At 36.1% G+C, this 20,229-nt stretch overlaps 1 protein-coding gene across 10 annotated transcripts in view; it reads right to left on the bottom strand.

Annotated features, from left to right (window-relative positions):
- Positions 1 to 45: 45 nt before the first annotated feature.
- Positions 46 to 20,229, bottom strand: part of LOC135219866 (UDP-glycosyltransferase UGT5-like) — a 38,755-nt gene continuing 18,571 nt past the window's right edge. For 2 of the 10 annotated variants that reach the window (XM_064256990.1, XM_064256998.1), the window contains exons 2-5: positions 4,330 to 4,497; positions 1,842 to 2,096; positions 1,192 to 1,422; positions 46 to 247 (exon numbers count right to left, since the gene is read on the bottom strand). In XM_064256990.1, coding sequence (XP_064113060.1) covers positions 53 to 247; positions 1,192 to 1,422; positions 1,842 to 2,096; positions 4,330 to 4,497 — 849 coding nt within the window. In that variant the 3' untranslated portion in view covers positions 46 to 52. Of the gene's footprint in view, positions 248 to 1,191; positions 1,423 to 1,841; positions 2,097 to 4,329; positions 4,498 to 4,974; positions 4,999 to 13,718; positions 13,940 to 14,151; positions 14,382 to 20,229 lie in introns of those variants that run through there. The other 8 variants (XM_064256995.1, XM_064256992.1, XM_064256991.1 and 5 more) reach the window with 8 other exon arrangements.

The following is a 20,229-nucleotide window of genomic DNA, read 5'->3' as shown; positions in this document are numbered from 1 at the left end:
GCAGTACGAAACCATAGACCTACAGAATTCAAAACTTTTGGATGCTATAATTTCAAGGCTTGTGACTGAATGTGAGCCTCACCTCTGGCAAGGGCTTCGCCGGTCGGCAGTGTAAGCCCCCAACCTCGATCTGTGACGGCAGGAGGGGAACCGGCATGTCCATCGAGAAGTGAGAATTCAGGAGCGTGAGAGACTGGTTCCTTTCGATGTCCAAAAGGGGAGGGAGGTCAGGGAACTGGGCTGAGATCTTTTGAGGGCGTAAAGATAGAAATATGAGTTTTAATCTAATGACTTCTGAAGATGCGAGACTGTTTCCATGTCAGGTTGATCGACAAATGAAGACGCAACCAGTTATAAATGAATTAAACTGAGACACGCGAAGCTTCAGTCCCAAAGATTTGTCTCGTATCAACCTAGCTCAGAGGGTGTTTGTCTCTCGGTGGTCTTGGTTAGACTGATGTTAGTCTTTCCGGCGACAGAAATTATTAATGTGGAAAAGAAGTAAATGAGATTCATTCGACTAACTTTTAAAGACGAAGTCATTCCCATTTTTTATCAACATAATTAAGACATAGGCTGTAATAGACGAATTGCTTCCAGTCAGCCTAGTCTCAGAGTATGTCAAGTTGATATTAGTCTTCATGAAATATGATGACTGATGTGTAAAACTATGTGAAAAATATATGAAGACCTGCATGCCCTTAGAATGTAAGTGTTAGTGTACATCTACATTACCGTTTTTAGAAAATGAATATATATATGTGTATGTATGTATGTATGTATATGGCAGCTTACAGTAGTACTTTGAATGCAGTGATACAGGCAAATTTTAACTAAATATTTATATATCATGCAAATCTTGTCATAACAAAATAAAATAAAAATAATACAGCTTACAGTACTTTGAATGCAGTGATACAGACAAATATTAATTAAATATTTATATATCGTGCAAATCTTGTTATGACAAAATAAAATAAAAACAATACTTTCTAAGCAGTGTATATATACATCCATTCATAAATATATGGAATAGGCCTAGCAACCCAATTTAAAATACAAGCTACCAATATCTGAAGTCAACCTTTCCAAGCAGAAAAGACGTACACATACATACATGCACACATACACGCATGCATGTATGTGTGCCTACTTTAAATGTAGTTTGTCCTGACGCACGAGATTACCGACCTCTTTCTGTACAGAAGGAACAATCTTCCAGAGTCTCCAATGGATGGCGGTGAAGATGTGCAGGAAAGTGTTTTTAAGGCGCCCGAAGACGGTATCCAAGCTCGTTGGCAGCAAGAAATTGGGCACGTAAGCTGGGTTGAGGACGTTGCCCAGGACGGCACTTTGCCTGTAGTCCATGCCCGGTGTGGCAATAGTCATGAAGGGTAGCTCATAGGCGAAGGGATACACGACCTGGAATTTAGTTACAAGAGGACATAACATCCGACCAAGACTCAGGGACTAGGGACTAGGGAGTATATCTTAGAGCCTTTATTGAACACTATTTAGTTTCATAATGGCTTAAGAATTCTTACAAAGTCTTACTTGATATCTTCCGGGCTGCTGGTACAATTTTCCCTTCATGTTGCGGGCTGACAGATGGCAAACCATATGTCAGCAATATCAATCCTACCTCAATACATCATCAAGCAGTTAGGTCTAAGAAAACATTCACAGATACAGCCACATTGCACATCATGAAATTTGTTAAGGAAAATGTGTTCAAAGTTTCACAATCAGCGGCAAATTGCGCCTCTCAAGCTGTGCCGCTCACTGCATGTTGTGTGGCCATACCAGGCTCACTTTTCCTAAGAGTAAGTGCCAGCACTCACCTCGTTAAACATGTGGTCTGCAATGACAAGGTCGAACTCCTTCCTCCTGGCATAGAGTTCCTTCACTTGAGGCAAGTGGTAGATCTTCCGGGCAAATTTGGGCATTGCATCTATGAAGAGGTAAAATGAACCTTCTGGCTCCTTTCGGGTGTCGAACAAGTTCAGAGTCGACACATCAAATTCGGGCAGGTTGTGGGCGATTTCATGGATGCCCGGATGGACTATGGGTTTGTTCGTGTTGCTCAGCATCTCGATCTGTGAGGGAGATGGAATGGCTGAGTGAGGGACAGGATGAGTAATTCCACTGAACATTAGGCCTACTAGTCATGAGGTAGACACACAACTGAGTAGCCCCAAGGGGACCAAGTGGTTGTTTTGGTCTTTCTTCCAAACCAATGATTTGGTTAGGTATGATTTTGCAGATATTACTGTTACTATCTAGAGGTCCACATCAGGCCTCTTAATCCATTCAACAACATACTTCTGGGTTGCCTTTAGTCAGGGGCCCCATGCTGGCATAAACCTATAGCTTAACCCTCTTACGCCGAAGCGGTAAAAAAATAATTGTCTCCCGTGTGCCGGAGGTGTTGCAGAGTGAGCGCGGAAGCGGAAAAAATATTTTTTTCAAAAAATCACAGCGCGCTTAGTTTTCAAGATTAAGAGTTCATTTTTGGCTCCTTTTTTTTCATTGGCTGAAGTTTAGTACGCAACCATCAGAAATGAAAAAAATTATCATTAATATATATAAATAATGCGATATATGATAGCGCAAAAACGAAATTTCATATATAATTGTATTCAAATCGCGCTGTGCGCAAAACGGTTAAAGGTAACAAGTTACTTTTTTTTTCGTTGTAATGTACACTAAATTGCTATCATTTTGGTATATAACACATTGTAAAACGATAAAAGCAACACAGAGAAAATATTATCACAAAATAATGCATGAATTCGTAACGGGCGGACGTAAACAAATATTTTATTCAAAAATTCACAATAAATCTAAATATTGTCCTAGAGACTTCCAATTTCTTTCAAAATGAAGACAAATGATTGAATATTACTATACTGTAAGAGTATTAGCTTACAATTGCAGTTTTCGACCATATCTGACGAGTTAAAGTTGACCGAATGTCGAATTTTATATATATATATTTTTTATATGCAATTAATTCGGAAATAAGAAAAGCTACAACCTTCAAATATTTTTCGTTTTATTCTACATGAAATTTCGCACATTTTCATATATAAAACTCTATGAAATATCTAATATGAAACGGAGCAAATATTCCGAGAATGGTACGTACGCATTTCGGAGATTTGTGGCGGAGAATCCGCGCGTGGAGGGAAGGAAAGATTTTTTTTTTAAATTCACCATAAATCTAAATATTTTGCTAGAGACTTCGAATTTGTTTCAAGATGAAGATAAATGACTGAATATTACTAGACTGTAAGAGTTTTAGCTTACAATTGCGTTTTTCGACCATTTCGATAGAGTCAAAGTTGACCGAACGTGGTTTTTTTTCTATTATCGTGATTTATATGCAAATATTTCAAAAATGAGAAAAGCTACAACCTTCAATTATTTATTGTTGTATTCTACATGAAATTGCGCACATTTTCATATATAAAACTTTATGTAACGGCTAATTTAAAATGGTGCAAACATTACCACAATCGCACGTATGATTTTTTCGGAAGAGTTACCGCGCGGACGTAAAGAAAATGTTATTTTTTTCATAAATTCACCATAAATCGAAATATTGTGCTAGAGACTTCCAATTAGTTGCAAAATTAAGGTAAATGATTGAATATTACTAAAATATAAGAGTTTTAGCTTACAATTGCGTTTTTCGACCATTTCGGTAGAGTCAAAGTTGACCAAAGGTTGAAATTTTGGCAATTATCGTTATTTATATGAAAATATCTCAAAACTGATAAAAGCTACAATCATGAGTATTTTATTGTTGTATTTTACATAAAAATGCGCACATTTTCATATATAATACTTCATGTAACGGCTAATTTACAATGGTACAAAAATTATGTCAAAGTGACAAAATAATTTCAGAGATGTGTCACAGATACTTTTTAGTGCGGCAAGAAAGAAATTCGCGCTTGCGCGCCTGCGTAACGATTGTAAACAAAACAACACCTTGATCCGTGAACTCCCAGCATCCCCCAAGGCGCGTGATTCAAAAGTTTTAGGCTGGTAGGCCTATAAGTATTTTTCCGCAAATTTTAAAAAAACCTTTGTAAGTCGACGTAAAATACGTCCAGTCAGCACACGGGAGACAAAAAATGTCGACGTAAAATACGCCCAGTCGGTGTAAGAGGGTTAATCTAAACCAACCACCAACAGAATTACTTTGGAAGAGGAACAATGAAACCTATTTGATCCTGCCTGATCACAATGGATGGTAACGTTCAGTGGAATCACTTTTATGAGCTGAAATTTACCCTTAGAGGTAAAGTTCTTTAGGCCTACCTTGTGACCTCGCTCTGCCAAAGCCTTCGCTAAAGGAAGAAAAACATTCCTGTGGCTGTGGCTGGAAACTGGAAGGACCATCAGGATTTTGTAGGACCTCTCTGGAGGCGGCAGTTCCCCCGAGGTCCACCTCAACACCAGCAGCAAGAACAGCAAGGATCTCATCTTCTGAAAGGAAAGAGGAGTAAGGTGTCAGTTTAAGATATGCAGTTTAATCAGCGTATATGAAAACTTATACACAGGTTAGCAGGAACACTCAGACGGGGAGACAACCAGACATACACATCCATTTATGTTCATGGTACTGTAGTAGATTCCCATCAACCGTGCATCCGATGTCTAAGGCTCTAAGCCAGTCCCTTACGAGACTCCTGATTGGCTGTTGATAAGCCAATCACGGGGCTGGAACTCTGTCTCTCTCGAGAGTTCACATAGGCATGATGTATGTTCCACTTCTCCTGAGGGATACTTTTGAAAGACGTATCCCTCAGGAGAGGTGGAACATATATCCTCCCATATGAACTCCCGTAAGAGACTGAAAGTTTCCAGCTCTGTGATTGGCTTTTCAACAGCCAATCAGGAGCGTCGTAAGGGACTGGCCTAGACATCAAATGCACGGTTGATGTGAACCTACTATAGCCTCACCGTTATCATGGTTACGTTCGTGGGCGCATATTTTCCAAATCTTAATACATAATACTTGGATAGTTTCCGGTATGGTATCATGCAGACAAACACTTTGACCCTTTGAGCTACCGGGTTAATTCCTAAAACAGTATCAGCAATTATATATATATATATATATATATATATATATATATATATATATATATATATATATATATATATATTTCCTACGTGCGGGCGCCCATGTTAGTTAAAATAACGATCTATCGAATCATACACATTTGTGATACGAACACATCTATTTTTCTGTACAGTAAATCCTTTCAAAGTTGTTTTCTTCTGAATTCACACTTCGTAATCAAAGATATCACGCTAGTTTATATCGGTACATCAATTTAAGTTCTTTCAGTGACACATAAATCATGATTATTCATCATAAAAATAATATTTTTCTCGATCTCGGTCTAGCTTATAAATAGGGAGTGAAAGCAATGGTCGGCTGCCGCTGTAGTTCTGCGTTGACCTTCATCGAGACAACCAGAGAACGTGTCGTTCTCTCTCTCTCTCTCTCTCTCTCTCTCTCTCTCTCTCTCTCTCTCTCTATGTCACTCACTCACACACATACAGTAGTGTCTTTGACAAGCAAGGTTATTGTATTTTATTTAAATCTCTCTCTCTCTCTCTCTCTCTCTCTCTCTCTCTCTCTCTCTCTCTCTCTCTCTCTCCCTTGTATATTTTGATTGTGACAAATAGTGTGCAACAAAAGAAATAAATAACTTTTTTCTTGAATGTAGTACAGTAAATTCCAGAAGTGAAGCGAAAAAATTTCAGAGGATTTAGTTAGAAATTCACTAACTGGTAACTACAACTCGTAGCTGGAAAAACTTTTTTCTTTCTACAGTGAAAGCTCTATCAAGGAAAATAAAGCTCATATATGATGCACAAATATCAAATCTATGATATTTATAACAATCATAAGAAAAAATTATGGTAATAGTAATAATCTTAAAGTATAGTAATTACTTAAAACTATAGAAAAGAAACAATTTGAAATTCTCATTCAACACTGGATTACCAACATTACCAATGTATATTTCGAGCAATGTGGAAACAAATATTTAATATCATAGTGTATTATCAATTATTTTAGTGAAGATGTATAAAACCATGCAAGTATCTATCGAATGTAAAGGGAAAATCTCCGCGACATTAAACATGATCAAACATGAAAGCACCTAGATTCAATAGGGAAGTTGGGTGTGGTTGGTAGTTCTGATTGTAGCTTCTAGGACCGACTCAGACCGAGCATAAAACACCATCTTCTAGAAAGGCTCTAACTGCAGCTGCTACCTTCAGGTGACTAGGCCTAGTTCCGGGCATAGCAATGCTTACAATGCAGGGCCACTGTCTATTATTTGGGCAAAGATAGAATCATCAGGACCGACACCAGGGCCTGTCCTTGCACCTGGCAAACAGACTAGCTATATAAAAAATAAGAAAGACGGTTGCAAACAACCAGAACACCCGTAAAATCACCACGTGGTTAAGTAGGGAGACGACAGACCCCAACCACCCCTCCCCACCTCTACCTCTACCTCTACCCACAATACTAACTCCACCTTTTTCCCTTCAACCTTTTACCCCAAATTTGCGTAAGTGGGCGTATCTTAAGGGAGCGATATTACCCAAATTCATATTTCCACGGACAACCAGTAATCAGTTCGATCCAGTCAAGCATTATTGTATAACAGTGTTTTTGGGGATATATATATATATATATATATATATATATATATATATATATATATATATATATATATATATATATGACTGGTAAAAATGTTCTGTAACAACAGAATTCCATCTAATAAAAGGAGCCCATAAAAACACCAAAATGTAGAGAGAAAAGTACTATATTTCAGAGACTGCTGTCTCTCTCTTCAGGTATATGAATGAGAAAAGTTTACAGAAAAGGTGGTATTTATACCAAGAGATTCGTCCACAAGTAAGCCAATTTAGGTCACCCCGCTGATAATCTTCCTTTAATCTTCTTAAGCGTTGTTGAATGAACACTGCGTCGACGATATCTGATATCCAATTCCCTTTTGAGATGTTCATTACCTGCTTCTCTTTTATTAAGGCCGATTCCATCATTTGACTCTTGTACCGGCAGTTGCTGCTATCAATTACACGTGACATATTCCAGTTTATTCTATGGTTATGTTCCTTTATATGGTTGAAAATAGCCGAGTTCTGTTGTCCATACCTAACTGACCGTTTGTGTTGTCATTAATCTCTGGGGAAGTGATTTACCTGTAAATCCGATGTAAGACTGGTCACAGTCCTGGCATGGGATCTCATATACCCCAGAGTCTTTGGGAGATGTCTTTTGTTGGACGTTAATCAGGGATTTGGCTAAGGTATTTGGGTAGGTAAATGCAAAAGGGTGTTGGATTTCCCAAGGGTGTGAGTTACTCTCTTAATCGTCTCCAGGTGGGGAATTTTTATTTTATTGTTGGGTGTGTCTCCGGTCTTGTCTTTAGGGGGTCGGTAGAAAATTACGTTTGCTTTTTGAATTGCTTTCTCAATTATATGGTCAGGATACTTTAAAGATGAAAGTTGCTTGCGAATTAGTTCAAATTCTTTTTCCAGGAAATCTGGGGAACAAATTCGTAAGGCTCTTAAGAATAGGTTGCTAGCTAGACCTATCTTGATAGTATTGTCATGATAGCTAAAGTAGTGAATATATGAAAGTGAGAACGTTGGTTTTCTGTATATGGTAAATTTGTATTCTGTCGTGTCTCTGATTATTAAAACATCAAGAAAAGGAATTTTGTTGTCTGTTTCCCATTCAACTTTAAATTTGATGCTGGGCACTAATGCGTTTAATTTTGAGAGGAATTCATTAAAATTACCCCACTTATTATCCCAAAATGTTAGTATGTCATCCACGTATCTCATCCACAGCATGTTTTTGGGTTTTATTGCATTTATTACTGTAGTTTCAAAGTATTCCATGTACAGATTGGCTAAAATAGGACTTAAAGGACTACCCATACTACACCCGAATTTTTGCTTGTAGAATGATTCCCCGAATGAAAATACGTTATTAGATGCACATAATTCAACTAACTTTATTATTTTGTCAAGTGCCAAAGGGAAATGATCTGAATAGGGGGATAATTTTTCCCTTAAAAACTGAAGAACGTCCTGTACTGGTACTTTTGTGAATAGGGAGTCTACGTCAAGGCTTAAAAGTTTTATGTTGTGAAGTGGTGTATGTGCTTCTCTGAATTTGTGACAAAAGTCTTCCGAATGTTTGATGTGACTGGGAGAAAAAGTGCCTAAAAAAGGAGAAAGGAGGCCAGCTAACCATTTAGAAATTTTGTAATTGAAAGCTCCGGCGCATGAAACGATGGGTCTGAATGGAAGATTGTCTTTGTGAGTTTTGGGAAGACCATAAAAGTAGGGTAATTTAGGATTAATTACTTTAAATTTCTCTAATAGTTCAAGTAAGATTAATTGGCCAAGAGGAGATCGTGCAGCGGAAGAAGACGCGTCGACAGGGCCGAGTTGTGTATGAGCAGTTTCGTGTAGAGCGCCCTACCGTCATTGGTCACTACAATAGGCACATGGGAGGAGTTGATCTCTTTGATCAACTCATCCAATATTATCCCTTCGCCAGGAGAACCAGGAGATGGACCCAAAAGCTCCTGAAATACATTCTGCAGTTGGCCCTCCAAAATGCCTACGTACTCTACTGTGGGTACTACGGTCCCGATCTACGGAGGATGAGCCACTTACAGTTCCTCGAGGCAGCCGGGGAAGCCCTCATCAACTTTGATCCCAATGAGTGGCCTTCCATGTCTGGCCCCCTGCCCCGAGCTGTAGATCTAACCATAGAGGAAAGGGCAGACCTTCGGGGTGCCAACTTCGGTCATCCTTCTGCCACCGCCCCTGCTGCCGACGCCCCTGCTGCTGACGCCCCTGCTGCCGACGCCCCTGCTGCTGACGCCCCTGCTGCCGCCGCCCCTGCTGACGCCCCCACCCGCGCCCCTTCTCGTCGGGTAGTGGACCCTCCGTGTCGGCTGATGCCAGGGGATCACACACTGGATCTCCTAGAAGGGCGCAGGCAGAAACGGTGCCGGGTGTGCCATATGAATGGCAGAAGGAGAGACACCCGGTTCTTCTGTCGCACCTGCAAGATAGCTCTATGCAGGTTCGGGGAGTGTGACCGCAAATACCACAGTGCGGTCTTCTATTGGAGTGCGACTCAGCGGCGGTCAAGGGAGGGCGCACGGAACCGCGCCCTATCCCAGCGGCCGTAAGGGCGCGCGTCTCCCTCCTCCACCTGTACCTCGTCATGTCGAGAGGAAAAAAAATGCAAGACTCTTCAATGGAGGAGGGAGAAAACAAGAATAGAACGAAGAAGAGTCAGGATTAGGAGTGAGTATTCTGCATTTGTTTTATATTTATTTTTTTATTTATTTTCAAGTTTTTATATCTCAGTATCTATGCATGAATACGATATTCATTGTATGCAAAAAAGAAAAGTGTCACCTGCATTCCTTTTATTTATGTATTCGTACCAGAATCGGAAAAGTGTAATAAATAAAGAAACAAACACACATATATATATATATATATATATATATATATATATATATATATAAATATATATATATAATATATATATATATATATATATATATATATATGTATATATCTATTATATATATATATATATATATATATAATATATATATATATATATATATATATATATATATATACTTTAATTTTTTTTTATGTTGGTATTTTTGGGTAAGCAAAATACATAACAGTCTAGTAATCTTCATTTATTTATCTTCATTTTGAAATAAATTTGAAGTCTCTAGAACAATATTGTGATTTATGGTGAATTTTGAAAAAAATATCTTCCCTCCGCGCGCCGCTTCGCGGCCGAAAATCTCCGAAAATGCGTAGATCGTATTATCCTAATATTTGCTCCTTTTCATATTAGCCGTTTTATAGAGTTTTATATATCAAAATGTGCGCAAATTCATGAAAAATACAACAAAAAATAATTAAAGGTTGTAGCTTTTCTCATATCTGAAATTATCTGCATATAAATTACGATAATTGGAAAAAAAAACTACGTACGGCATCAACTTTGATGCAATCGAAATGGTCAAAAAACGCAATTGTAAGCTAAATCTCTTACGGCCTAGTAATATTCATTTATTTACATTCATTTTGAAACAAAAATTGAAAGTCTCTAGAACAATATGTGATTTATGGTGAATTTCTGAAAAAAAATATCTTTCTTCCCTCCGCGCGACCGTTTCGCGGCCGAAAATCTCCGAAAGGCGTAGATCGCATTATCCATAATATTTGCTCCTTTTCATATTAGCCGTTTTATATACAGTTCATATATCAAAATGTGCGTAAATTCATGAAAAATACAACAAAAAAAATAATTTTTCTAAAGGTTGTAGATTTTCTCATTTCTGAAATACCTGCATATAAATTACGTAATTGGAAAAAAAAACTACGTACGGTCAACTTTGATGCAATGGAAATGGTCGTAAAACGTAATTGTAAGCTAAATCTCTTACGACATAGTAATATTCATTTATTTATCTTAATTTTGAAACAAATTTGAAGTCTCTAGAACAATATTGTGATTTATGGTGAATTTCTGAAAAAATTATCTTTCTTCCCTCCGCGCGCCGCTTCGCGGCCGAAAATCTCCGAAATGCGTAGATCGCATTATCCTAATATTTTCTCCTTTTATCGTTTTATCGTATTAGCAGTTTATAGAGTTTCATATATCAAAATGTGCGCAAAATTCATGGCATATACAACAAAAAATAATTAAAGGTTGTAGCTTTTCATAATTTCTGAAATATCTGCATATAAATTACGATAATTGGAAAAAAAACTACGTATGGTCAAATTTGACGCAATCGAAATGGTCGAAAAACGTAATTGTAAGCTAAATCTCTTACGACATAGTAATATTCATTTATTTATCGTCATTTTGAAATAAATTTGAAGTCTCTAGAACAATATTGTGATTTATGGTGAATTTCTGAAAAAAAATATCTTCTTCCCTCCGCGCGCCGCCTTCGCGGCCGAAAAATCTCCGAAATGCGTAGATCGCATTATCCCTAATCATTTTGCTCCTTTTCATATTAGCCGTTTTATAGAGTTTTATATATCAAAATGTGTGCAAATTCATGAAAAATACAACAAAAAATAATTAAAGGTTGTAGCTTTTCTCATATCTGAAATATCTGCATATAAATTACGATAATTGGAAAAAAAACTACGTACGGTCAACTTTGACGCAATCGAAATGGTCGAAAAACGTAATTGTAAGCTAAATCTCTTACGGCCTAGTAATATTCATTTGTTTATCTTCATTTTGAAACAAATTTGAAGTCTCTAGAACAATATTGTGATTTATGCGTGAATTTCTGAAAAAAATCTTTCTTTCCCTCCGCGCGCCGTTTCGCGGCCGAAAATCTCCGAAATGCGTAGATCGCATTATCCTAATATTTGCTCCTTTTCATATTAGCCGTTTTATACAGTTTCATATATCAAAATGTGCGTAAATTCATGAAAAATACAACAAAAAAAATAATAAAGGTTGTAGCTTTCTCATTTCTGAAATATCTGCATATAAATTACGAAATAATTGGAAAAAAATACTACGCTACGGTCAACTTTGACGCCAATTGAAAATGGTCAAAAAAACGTAATTGTAAGCATAAAATCTACTTACGGCGTAGTAATATTCATTTATTATCTTCATTTTGAAACAGATTGAAGTTTCTCTAGAATAATATTGTGATTTATGGTGAATTTCTGAAAAAAATATCTTTCTTCCCTCCGCGCGCCGCTTCGCGGCCGAAAATCTCCGAAATGCGTAGATCGCATTATCCTAATATTTGCTCCTTTTCATATTAGCCGTTTTATAGAGTTTCATATATCACAAAGTGCGCAAATTCATGAAGAATATAACAAAAAATAATTAAAGGTTGTAGCTGTTTCCATTTCCGAAATATGTGCATATAAAAAAATTTATATATAAAAATTTCGACATTCGGTCAACTTTAACTCGTCCGAAATGGTCAAAATCTGCAATTTTAATCTAAAACTCTTGCAGTATCCTAATATTCAATCCTTTGTTTTAATTTTGAAACAAATTGGAAGTCTCTAGAACAATATTGTGATTTACGGTGAATTTTTGAAAAAAATATTTTTTTGCGTCCGCGCGTTACGAATTCGTACATCATTTTGTGATAATATTTTTCCGGTGTTGCTTTTATTGTTTTACAATGTATTATATATCAAAATGATCGCAATTTAGTGTACAATACAACGCAAAAAAAGTAACTGGTTAGCTTTGACCGTTTTCTGCAAAGCGTGATTTGAATACAATTATGTATGAATTTTTTTTTTTCGCTACCATATATCGCATTATTTACATATGATAATGATATTATTTTTCATTTCTGATGGTTGCATTCTAAACTACAGGCAATGACAAAAAAAGGAGCCAAAAATGAACTCTTAATCTTCAAAAGTACGCGCGCTGTAATTTTTTGAAAAAATTATTTTTTCCACTTCCGCGCTCACTCCAAACCGGGCCCGGCATACGGGAGACGTTTTGATTTTTAGGGCTTCGGCGTAAGAGGGTTAATTTACAAATATTAGGCAATGCTTATACACTCAGTTCCTGCAGCCACTCTATGGTGAACACTTGATATCACACTTTGAGAGCCGCAGATGTTTCTATGGGGAAATTCTTTTTCTTTCTTTCTTTCTTTTAATAATCAATTATTTAACTAACATTGATCATTCACTGGGGAAATATGTTCTGTGCTTATACAGTTAATCACTGATACGTATTATCAGATAAATAAGATGACAATAATTGGAATAAAATATACTAACTATCAACCCTACGAGAGATTCTAAATAAGTACGATCAATTCTGAAATTTGTCGCTTCACTTCTGGAACTTACTGTACATCACAACTTTGCTTTTTAGTATATATATATATATATATATATATATATATATATATATATATATATATATATATATAGCCAGTTCATCTTATTAGGCTTCTGGAATGACTGCATTCGGCCATGAGCCACATCTAGGCCTAACGCAGACAGTAAGCGCAGTTCTTTCATTTCGGTGTTGGCAGATTAAATTTCATGCGAGATGCCTTGAATCGATTAAACCAATGATCTTAATCCAGCTTAGGAGTTTACTGTTATCTTGTTGATATGAAAGTTCTTGATGTTTTACTTCGTTGTCTAATTTTCTTTCGTTAGAGTCTGTGCTCATTCTAAATATCTTGGAGAGAAACTTTCTATCACCAAAATATGTTGAGAATTCTCTATTTCTTTTTTTCACTTTAAAGTGAGCCTGTTACGATTGCTTTTAACAGTCACTGAACAGTTTATTTCTACGGACGGATGCCCTTCCTGACTCAACCCCACCTCTATCCTGGCTTGGGAATGATAAAAAGAATAAGCATTCCTGTGAATAATAATAATAATAATAATAATAATAATAATAATAATAATAATAATAATAATAATAATAATAATACTATCTCCCACCCAAGTTAGCTGATTTTAGCGGTTCAGTCTTCACAGCACAGATAAAATCAAGCAAAACACGACGATAATTTTATGCCTAACGTTCAACAGAAAAATAGGCTATACGTAATCATTACGATATACCAACACAGCGAGAATTGCGTTTCACTATGATAACGAAGAGACACCGAATGAAAGGGACGAGTACGAAAAAATAACGCACCGTCAATGAACTGAGCGACACTTGAACTGTACTTCACCCACTTTCTTACTAGGGCCTTGGCTGTCCTACAAATGAAGCGCCGCGAATGGCTGCCAGCGTTTCCTTATCTCAACAATTACCTGTTACCAGCGGCGGATTTCAAGTGGATGGGGGACACCTGATCACGAGCCCGCCCCCACCCCCATGGATATGTATACGTAATAGAACATTGTTTTCTTTCAATAAATCATTACTAGTAGCATTGGCGGCTGGTGCCTATCATTCATAGGGGTGCTGTTTTTTACATTTTTTTTCAGATTCCTTGATATTAACTGCATAAATACACACACACACACACACACACTTACACATTTTCCCTCTCTCTATTTTGTCTCCTTTCTCTCTCTCCCGCTGATGAAGGCAGCAGAACCGCAGCCGAAAGCTACTTTTTTAAATTTTACTCATTGACCTTTATGTGGTTATCATTTTTTTTCCACTTTGTACTGCAACTCGCCACTGAGTCGATTATTCTGAATTACATTACATTTCATCAGTATCGTCACTAATTTGATCACTATCACTAATATTGATTAAACGTTGACGAATTTCAAAACACGTTGTCCTTCCAACAGCAAGATTGACTCTGGTCGAGAGGGCAGTGTTCCCATCACGTCACATCTACGCGCCGGCTGGCTACCACTTAATCATCCTGCTAGCAAAATTAGAACTAATTAGCACCACAGTTCCACATATTGTTTCAATTCATGTTTATATAAAAATGAAAGAGAATGGTAATAATTTTTTTAAGGATTATTGATAATTTATACTTAATTTCTCATATTCATGTATATATTCATAATTTTGTGCCTGCACATACATACATATATATATATATATATATATATATATATATATATAATATATATATATATATATGTATGTATGTATATATATATATATATATATATATATATATATATATATATATATATGAGAAATGATAGGGGGTGCTGCAGTTCCACAGTGTCTACTGACGAGCCGCCGCTGAAGTAGAAAAGATTTGTTTAGTTATATTATTCTAACAGTAGCAACAGCTGTAGTACAACAACAACTACTACTACTACTGTGTAGTACTATATGTGTGTGTGCATGTGTGTAGCTTTAATATTGTTACATATATATACTATATGATAAACCCAAATGCCGCCACCCCCACACCATGAAAGATTTCTAAATGGCGGTACGAATTCCGCCACCCCCCCCCCCCCCTACTCAATGGGCTTTTCTCGACGTATTGTGGGCCCGAAGTAAGAAGAAGAGGAAGATTTGAAAAGATGCTGGGTCATCGTGAGACGAACGAACTCCAGAAAAGAAAGAGAGAGAGAGGGGGGTGTGTATGTGTGTGTGAGGGAGAGAGAGAGAGAGAGAGAGAGAGAGAGGGGGGGGGGGGGTGAGAGAGAGGGGGGGCGAGAGAGAGAGATGCGAGTGTGAGAGAGAGAGAGAGAGAGGATCCGCTTACGTGCTTGATCATTGTCTCTCGGTGTTGCTGCTGTTATTAGTTAAACTGGCCTTATACCAGCAAGAGAACTTACTCCCTTAGCAGACAGTTACTACTTCAACAATATTCCCGCCCTTTCTCGATCTCGCATGAGGATTGATTGTACTTCAGCGGGAAATGTTATGTGGTTAACTTTGGAAGCATTCGTTCGTTTGCTTATTCACAAAAGGTCTTTTCAGAAATGCTCTAAACACAGTCTATGCACTTTCCGTTAATAATATGTCACCTTATTATGATTAAGACACAGTATATTATTATTATTATTATTTTGGAAGAAGGCCCTCTCATAATAAACAAAATTCTAATTCTGTTGAATAAAATGGCAGAATTCAGAGAAATAATCTTATATACTATCTCTTCTATTTTTCTTATTATTCGCTTTTTACTGCCTAATTGGCCAGTATTCATTTTGAGATAAATCTAAATAATGCTGAATGTCATATTTTATTTAGAACAGAATTGACAAGCAAAATCCTGTTCTAGATAAAATATCACATTCAGCGTTATTTAGATATATCCCAATATGAATACTGGCCAATTATTAAGAAGTATCGCTGAACCAGAGAAGCGACTAATAAGAAAAATAGAGAAGATGATATATAAGATTCATTCGCTGAATTATGCCATTTAATGCTACAGTATTATTATTATTATTATTATTATTATTATTATTATTATTATTATTATTATTATTATTATTATTATTATAACTTGGAGGAAAATAACTTTAGAAATTGCCTACTGAATAATCGTATGATTATTCAGTTGGGATATGCCTTAGCTTACAAAATTCCTTTATTCTTATAAAATTCTTTATTATTATTATTATTATTATTATATATTATTATTATTATTATTATTATTATTATTATTATTATTATTATTATTATTATAGTAGCCGATCCGTAAGAAGTGGCTGCCAACATTATCTTTCAATTGCATCATATCACAACATATGAAGGACAGTATGTTGCCCTACATATTCTTGTTGAAGACCGCAAGTACGGCTGTTCCCTTCTGACGCCTCACCCCTCCTAGGGGGGAAACAGAAAGTGTATATGGTGGATAGGAAAACCTTTTCCCGTTAGACCAAGTTGGCTGGATATTTATAGAACTGAAAGCTGCAACGTTAGACTCTATAAAAAATAGTCTAACACGTGGGAGGCCGTCGGTTCGGTTTTGATAAAATGTGATGCAATTAGAACATATTTGAAGGACTATCGTAGTTGTTCAGGGTGAAAATAAGCTAATTCACTTATCTACAGGTTGTCCAAGAAGTGTGGTTACATACTACACACACACACACAAACACACCATATATATATATATATATTTGTGTGTGTGTGTGTGTGTGTATTGCTCAAGGTATAGGCCTATTAATGGTTCTACGTGCATTTATAGGTCTATTATTATCATTATGCTGAGCAGATGAAAACTATGCCTATGGAACAAGCCCAACACAGGGACCATTGACTTGGAATTCAAGCGTCCAAAGAATCTGGTGCTCTTTAGGAAGAAAAGGGAGGAGGTGAAGGGAAGCACCGAAAGATGAGGTCTCACTAAATGAAAAAAGAAAAGATAAACTAACAGATTAATAAATAGGTGAAAACACATCAAAATGCAAGGAGAATAATATTAGGATAGTAATGCTTATTGCATTGGATCTTCGGTTGAGCTGCAGTTTCAATTACACGACGTCATCTGAAGGCCGTTCCATAGTCTATGGGTGTGAGGAGAATATTTATTTAAAGTTATGCCACTTTAGCATAAATTTAAACCGCTTTCTTATCCCATATTTCACAATTTCCCAACATTAGGCTTCTAGAAATACTATGAACGTGAACATATAAAGAACAGAAGGTTTATTTACTAAGCTAAATTTACGCCTCCCGTCATATTTCTGCTCACACAGTCATGATGACTTGCAAAACCATGAAGAAGGTTTCAGACGATTACCACAGTTGCCTGTCTGCTATTGTCTATTTTTTTTTCTTTTTTCTTTTTTTTCGTTGGCCTTGGAACTATCTTTAAATCATTTTTAGAGCTGGAAAGGTTGCTCATTATGACCAACCTCCTTTATGAATCTTCATGCACCGTAAATTTATTCAGCTTTGTATGTGTGGTATGAGTCTATTTTAACCACAGAGCGTCGATCACTGGAGTGGCGATGTCCCTATCGAGTGTGTGACCTTGGGCAGCCATATTGAAAGGTATCGGTCCAGCTCATAGTACTATACTGTATGACTTTATTATTATTTTCAATATTGCTATTATTACTGTTATTGTTGCTGGTATTGTTATTATTATTACTATTATTATTATTATTATCATTATTATTATTATTGGACCCAGTTTAACCGGATCTAAGTAGTGTTTAACATAAAAAGTTCCTGAAAATTACAAGACTTTCTTAACATACATTCACTGAGCACTAACTAAAAAGGGATGTACAATCACTAAACACTAACATTCATGATGTACTTAGCTCACTAAACACTTACTACACACTCACACTCACTAAACACACTTGCAATATACTCATACTCACTAAACACTCACATTTAACATACGCTCACACTCAATAACACTAAACACTCAGTGAAACTCAACACTCACTGGTCTCTCAGTATATACACACTAAGCACTCATAAAACACCAAAAACTCAATAAATACTCACTAGACCACAAAACATCCACTCATCACTCATTAAACACTTACACACTAAACATTCACTAAACACTAACATTCACAATACATTCACTAAACACTAACATTCACAATACATTCACTAAACACTATCATTCACAATACATTCACCAAACACCCACTAAACATTCACTAAATACTTACTAAACATTCATTAAACTCATTCACTAAACCCTAAACAATCACTGAATACTTGCACACTAAATATTCACTAAACACTAACATTCACAAGACATTCACTAAACACCCACTGAACATTCACTGAATACTTACTAAACATTCACCAAACACCAACATTTACTAAACATTCACTGAATACTTACTAACATTCACTAAATACTAACATTCACTAAACATTGACCAAATACTTGCTCACTAAGCATTCGCTAACATTCACAAAACATTCACTAAAACCCTAAAGACTCACTAAACATTCACTGGAAACTACTTGCACACTAAGCATTCACAAAACACTAACATTCACTAAACACTCACTAAACATTCACTGAATATTCATACAATAAACATTTGCTAAACTAACATCCACAAAACATTAATTAAATACTTACATACTAAACATTCACTAAATTTCACAAAATATTCACTAAAACCACAAGGCGGCACTAAACATTCACTAAACACTAACATTCCCAAGACATTCACTAAACACTCGATAAACATTCAACGAATACTTACATACTAAACATTCACAAAACATTAACTAAAACCTTAATGACTCACTACACTAGACATTCGCTAAACATTCACTGGATACTTCCACACTAAACATTTATTAACATTCACAAAACTACTAAAACCTGAAGACTAACTAAACATTCACCGTATACTTACACAATAAACATTCAATAAAATTCACAACACATTTACTAAACCCTGAACTAAACATTCACTGAAGAATTTTATACTCATAAACATTGACTAAACACTCACTCACTGAACCCTAAAGATTCGCTAAACACTCACTCATTGAAAATTAACAATACAAAAATTTCAAAATGGCAATAATCCCCTGTTCAATTTGCGGTTACCAGATATTTAATTATGGACGCAAGTCTTCTCAGCGCCGCCCTGGTGGAAGATCACCGAACTACGTGGTACTGGTATAGAGATAGCAACTCCAGGTATATACCCTCTATGATTTTAACACACAATGCTATAGGTCTAACCGTTAAACCAAAATGGCTCTTCTCATAATCTTTTAAAGAACCATAGAGAGAGAGAGAGAGAGAGAGAGAGAGAGAGAGAGAGAGAGAGAGAGAGAGTACAAAAAATATATAGTAAACACCAAGACGAGAAATCACATTTTGTTTTTCATTTAGAGATCAATGGTCATAGCAAACAGTGACGAAGCATAGAACCTTTAGAAATCCGGAATTATCTTTAAAGGAATCGATGTTTGAAGATAGCGCAATCTTTAATTTTGTTGTTCCTACGCGAAAGCGAAACTGGGTAAATCACAACAACAAAATAGTGCTCATTTAGTTACAGAAGTTAATTATCAAAGTTCTTTCTGATTTTGCTTATACAGTTCAGCTCAATCGTAGACCTACTTCTAGTTTCTTACAAAATTCACATAGATAAATTTCTTGCAAAATTCACATAGAAATATTTCATGTGACTCCATAAAGTTGAACAGACAAGTAAATTTCGCTAAAAAAAAAAAAAAGTAAAGAAGTATTGATGTCATTGCAGGGTTACTGTTTTTGCTGTGGTTGTCTGGTTTAAATTAGGCCTAACTAGCTCATAGATCGTAGGCCTACTTCCGTTTGTTACAAAATTCTTGCAGGTAAATTCTATGTGATTATAACCAATTTAACAGTTTAGTATCATTGCATAATTACTGATACTGATATATACTGATAATAATGGTTATTCGGTTGAACTAGGACTAACTTACGTCAACAAAGGCGGCCTTCACCTTGAAGGTGTGAGAAGAATGTTTTCCCAAACGGAGGCTTGAGTACGATCCATTACTGTACTTGTTATCAGTACTCGTTTCTTATCGCGCGTGAACTCAGTGATTATATATAAAAATTAGACTCATGTTTGATTAAATCAGTCCAAAATTAGACTCATGCTTGACTGTATCAATAACATTATCTGTTGCAACACTTGTAAACAAGAAAATATTATAAAAAAAATATATTTGAATGAAAATAA

The sequence above is a fragment of the Macrobrachium nipponense genome, chromosome 1, assembly GCF_015104395.2.
Source record: "Macrobrachium nipponense isolate FS-2020 chromosome 1, ASM1510439v2, whole genome shotgun sequence".
NCBI lineage: Eukaryota > Metazoa > Arthropoda > Malacostraca > Decapoda > Palaemonidae > Macrobrachium > Macrobrachium nipponense.
This window is presented reverse-complemented; position numbering and strand designations above follow the sequence as displayed.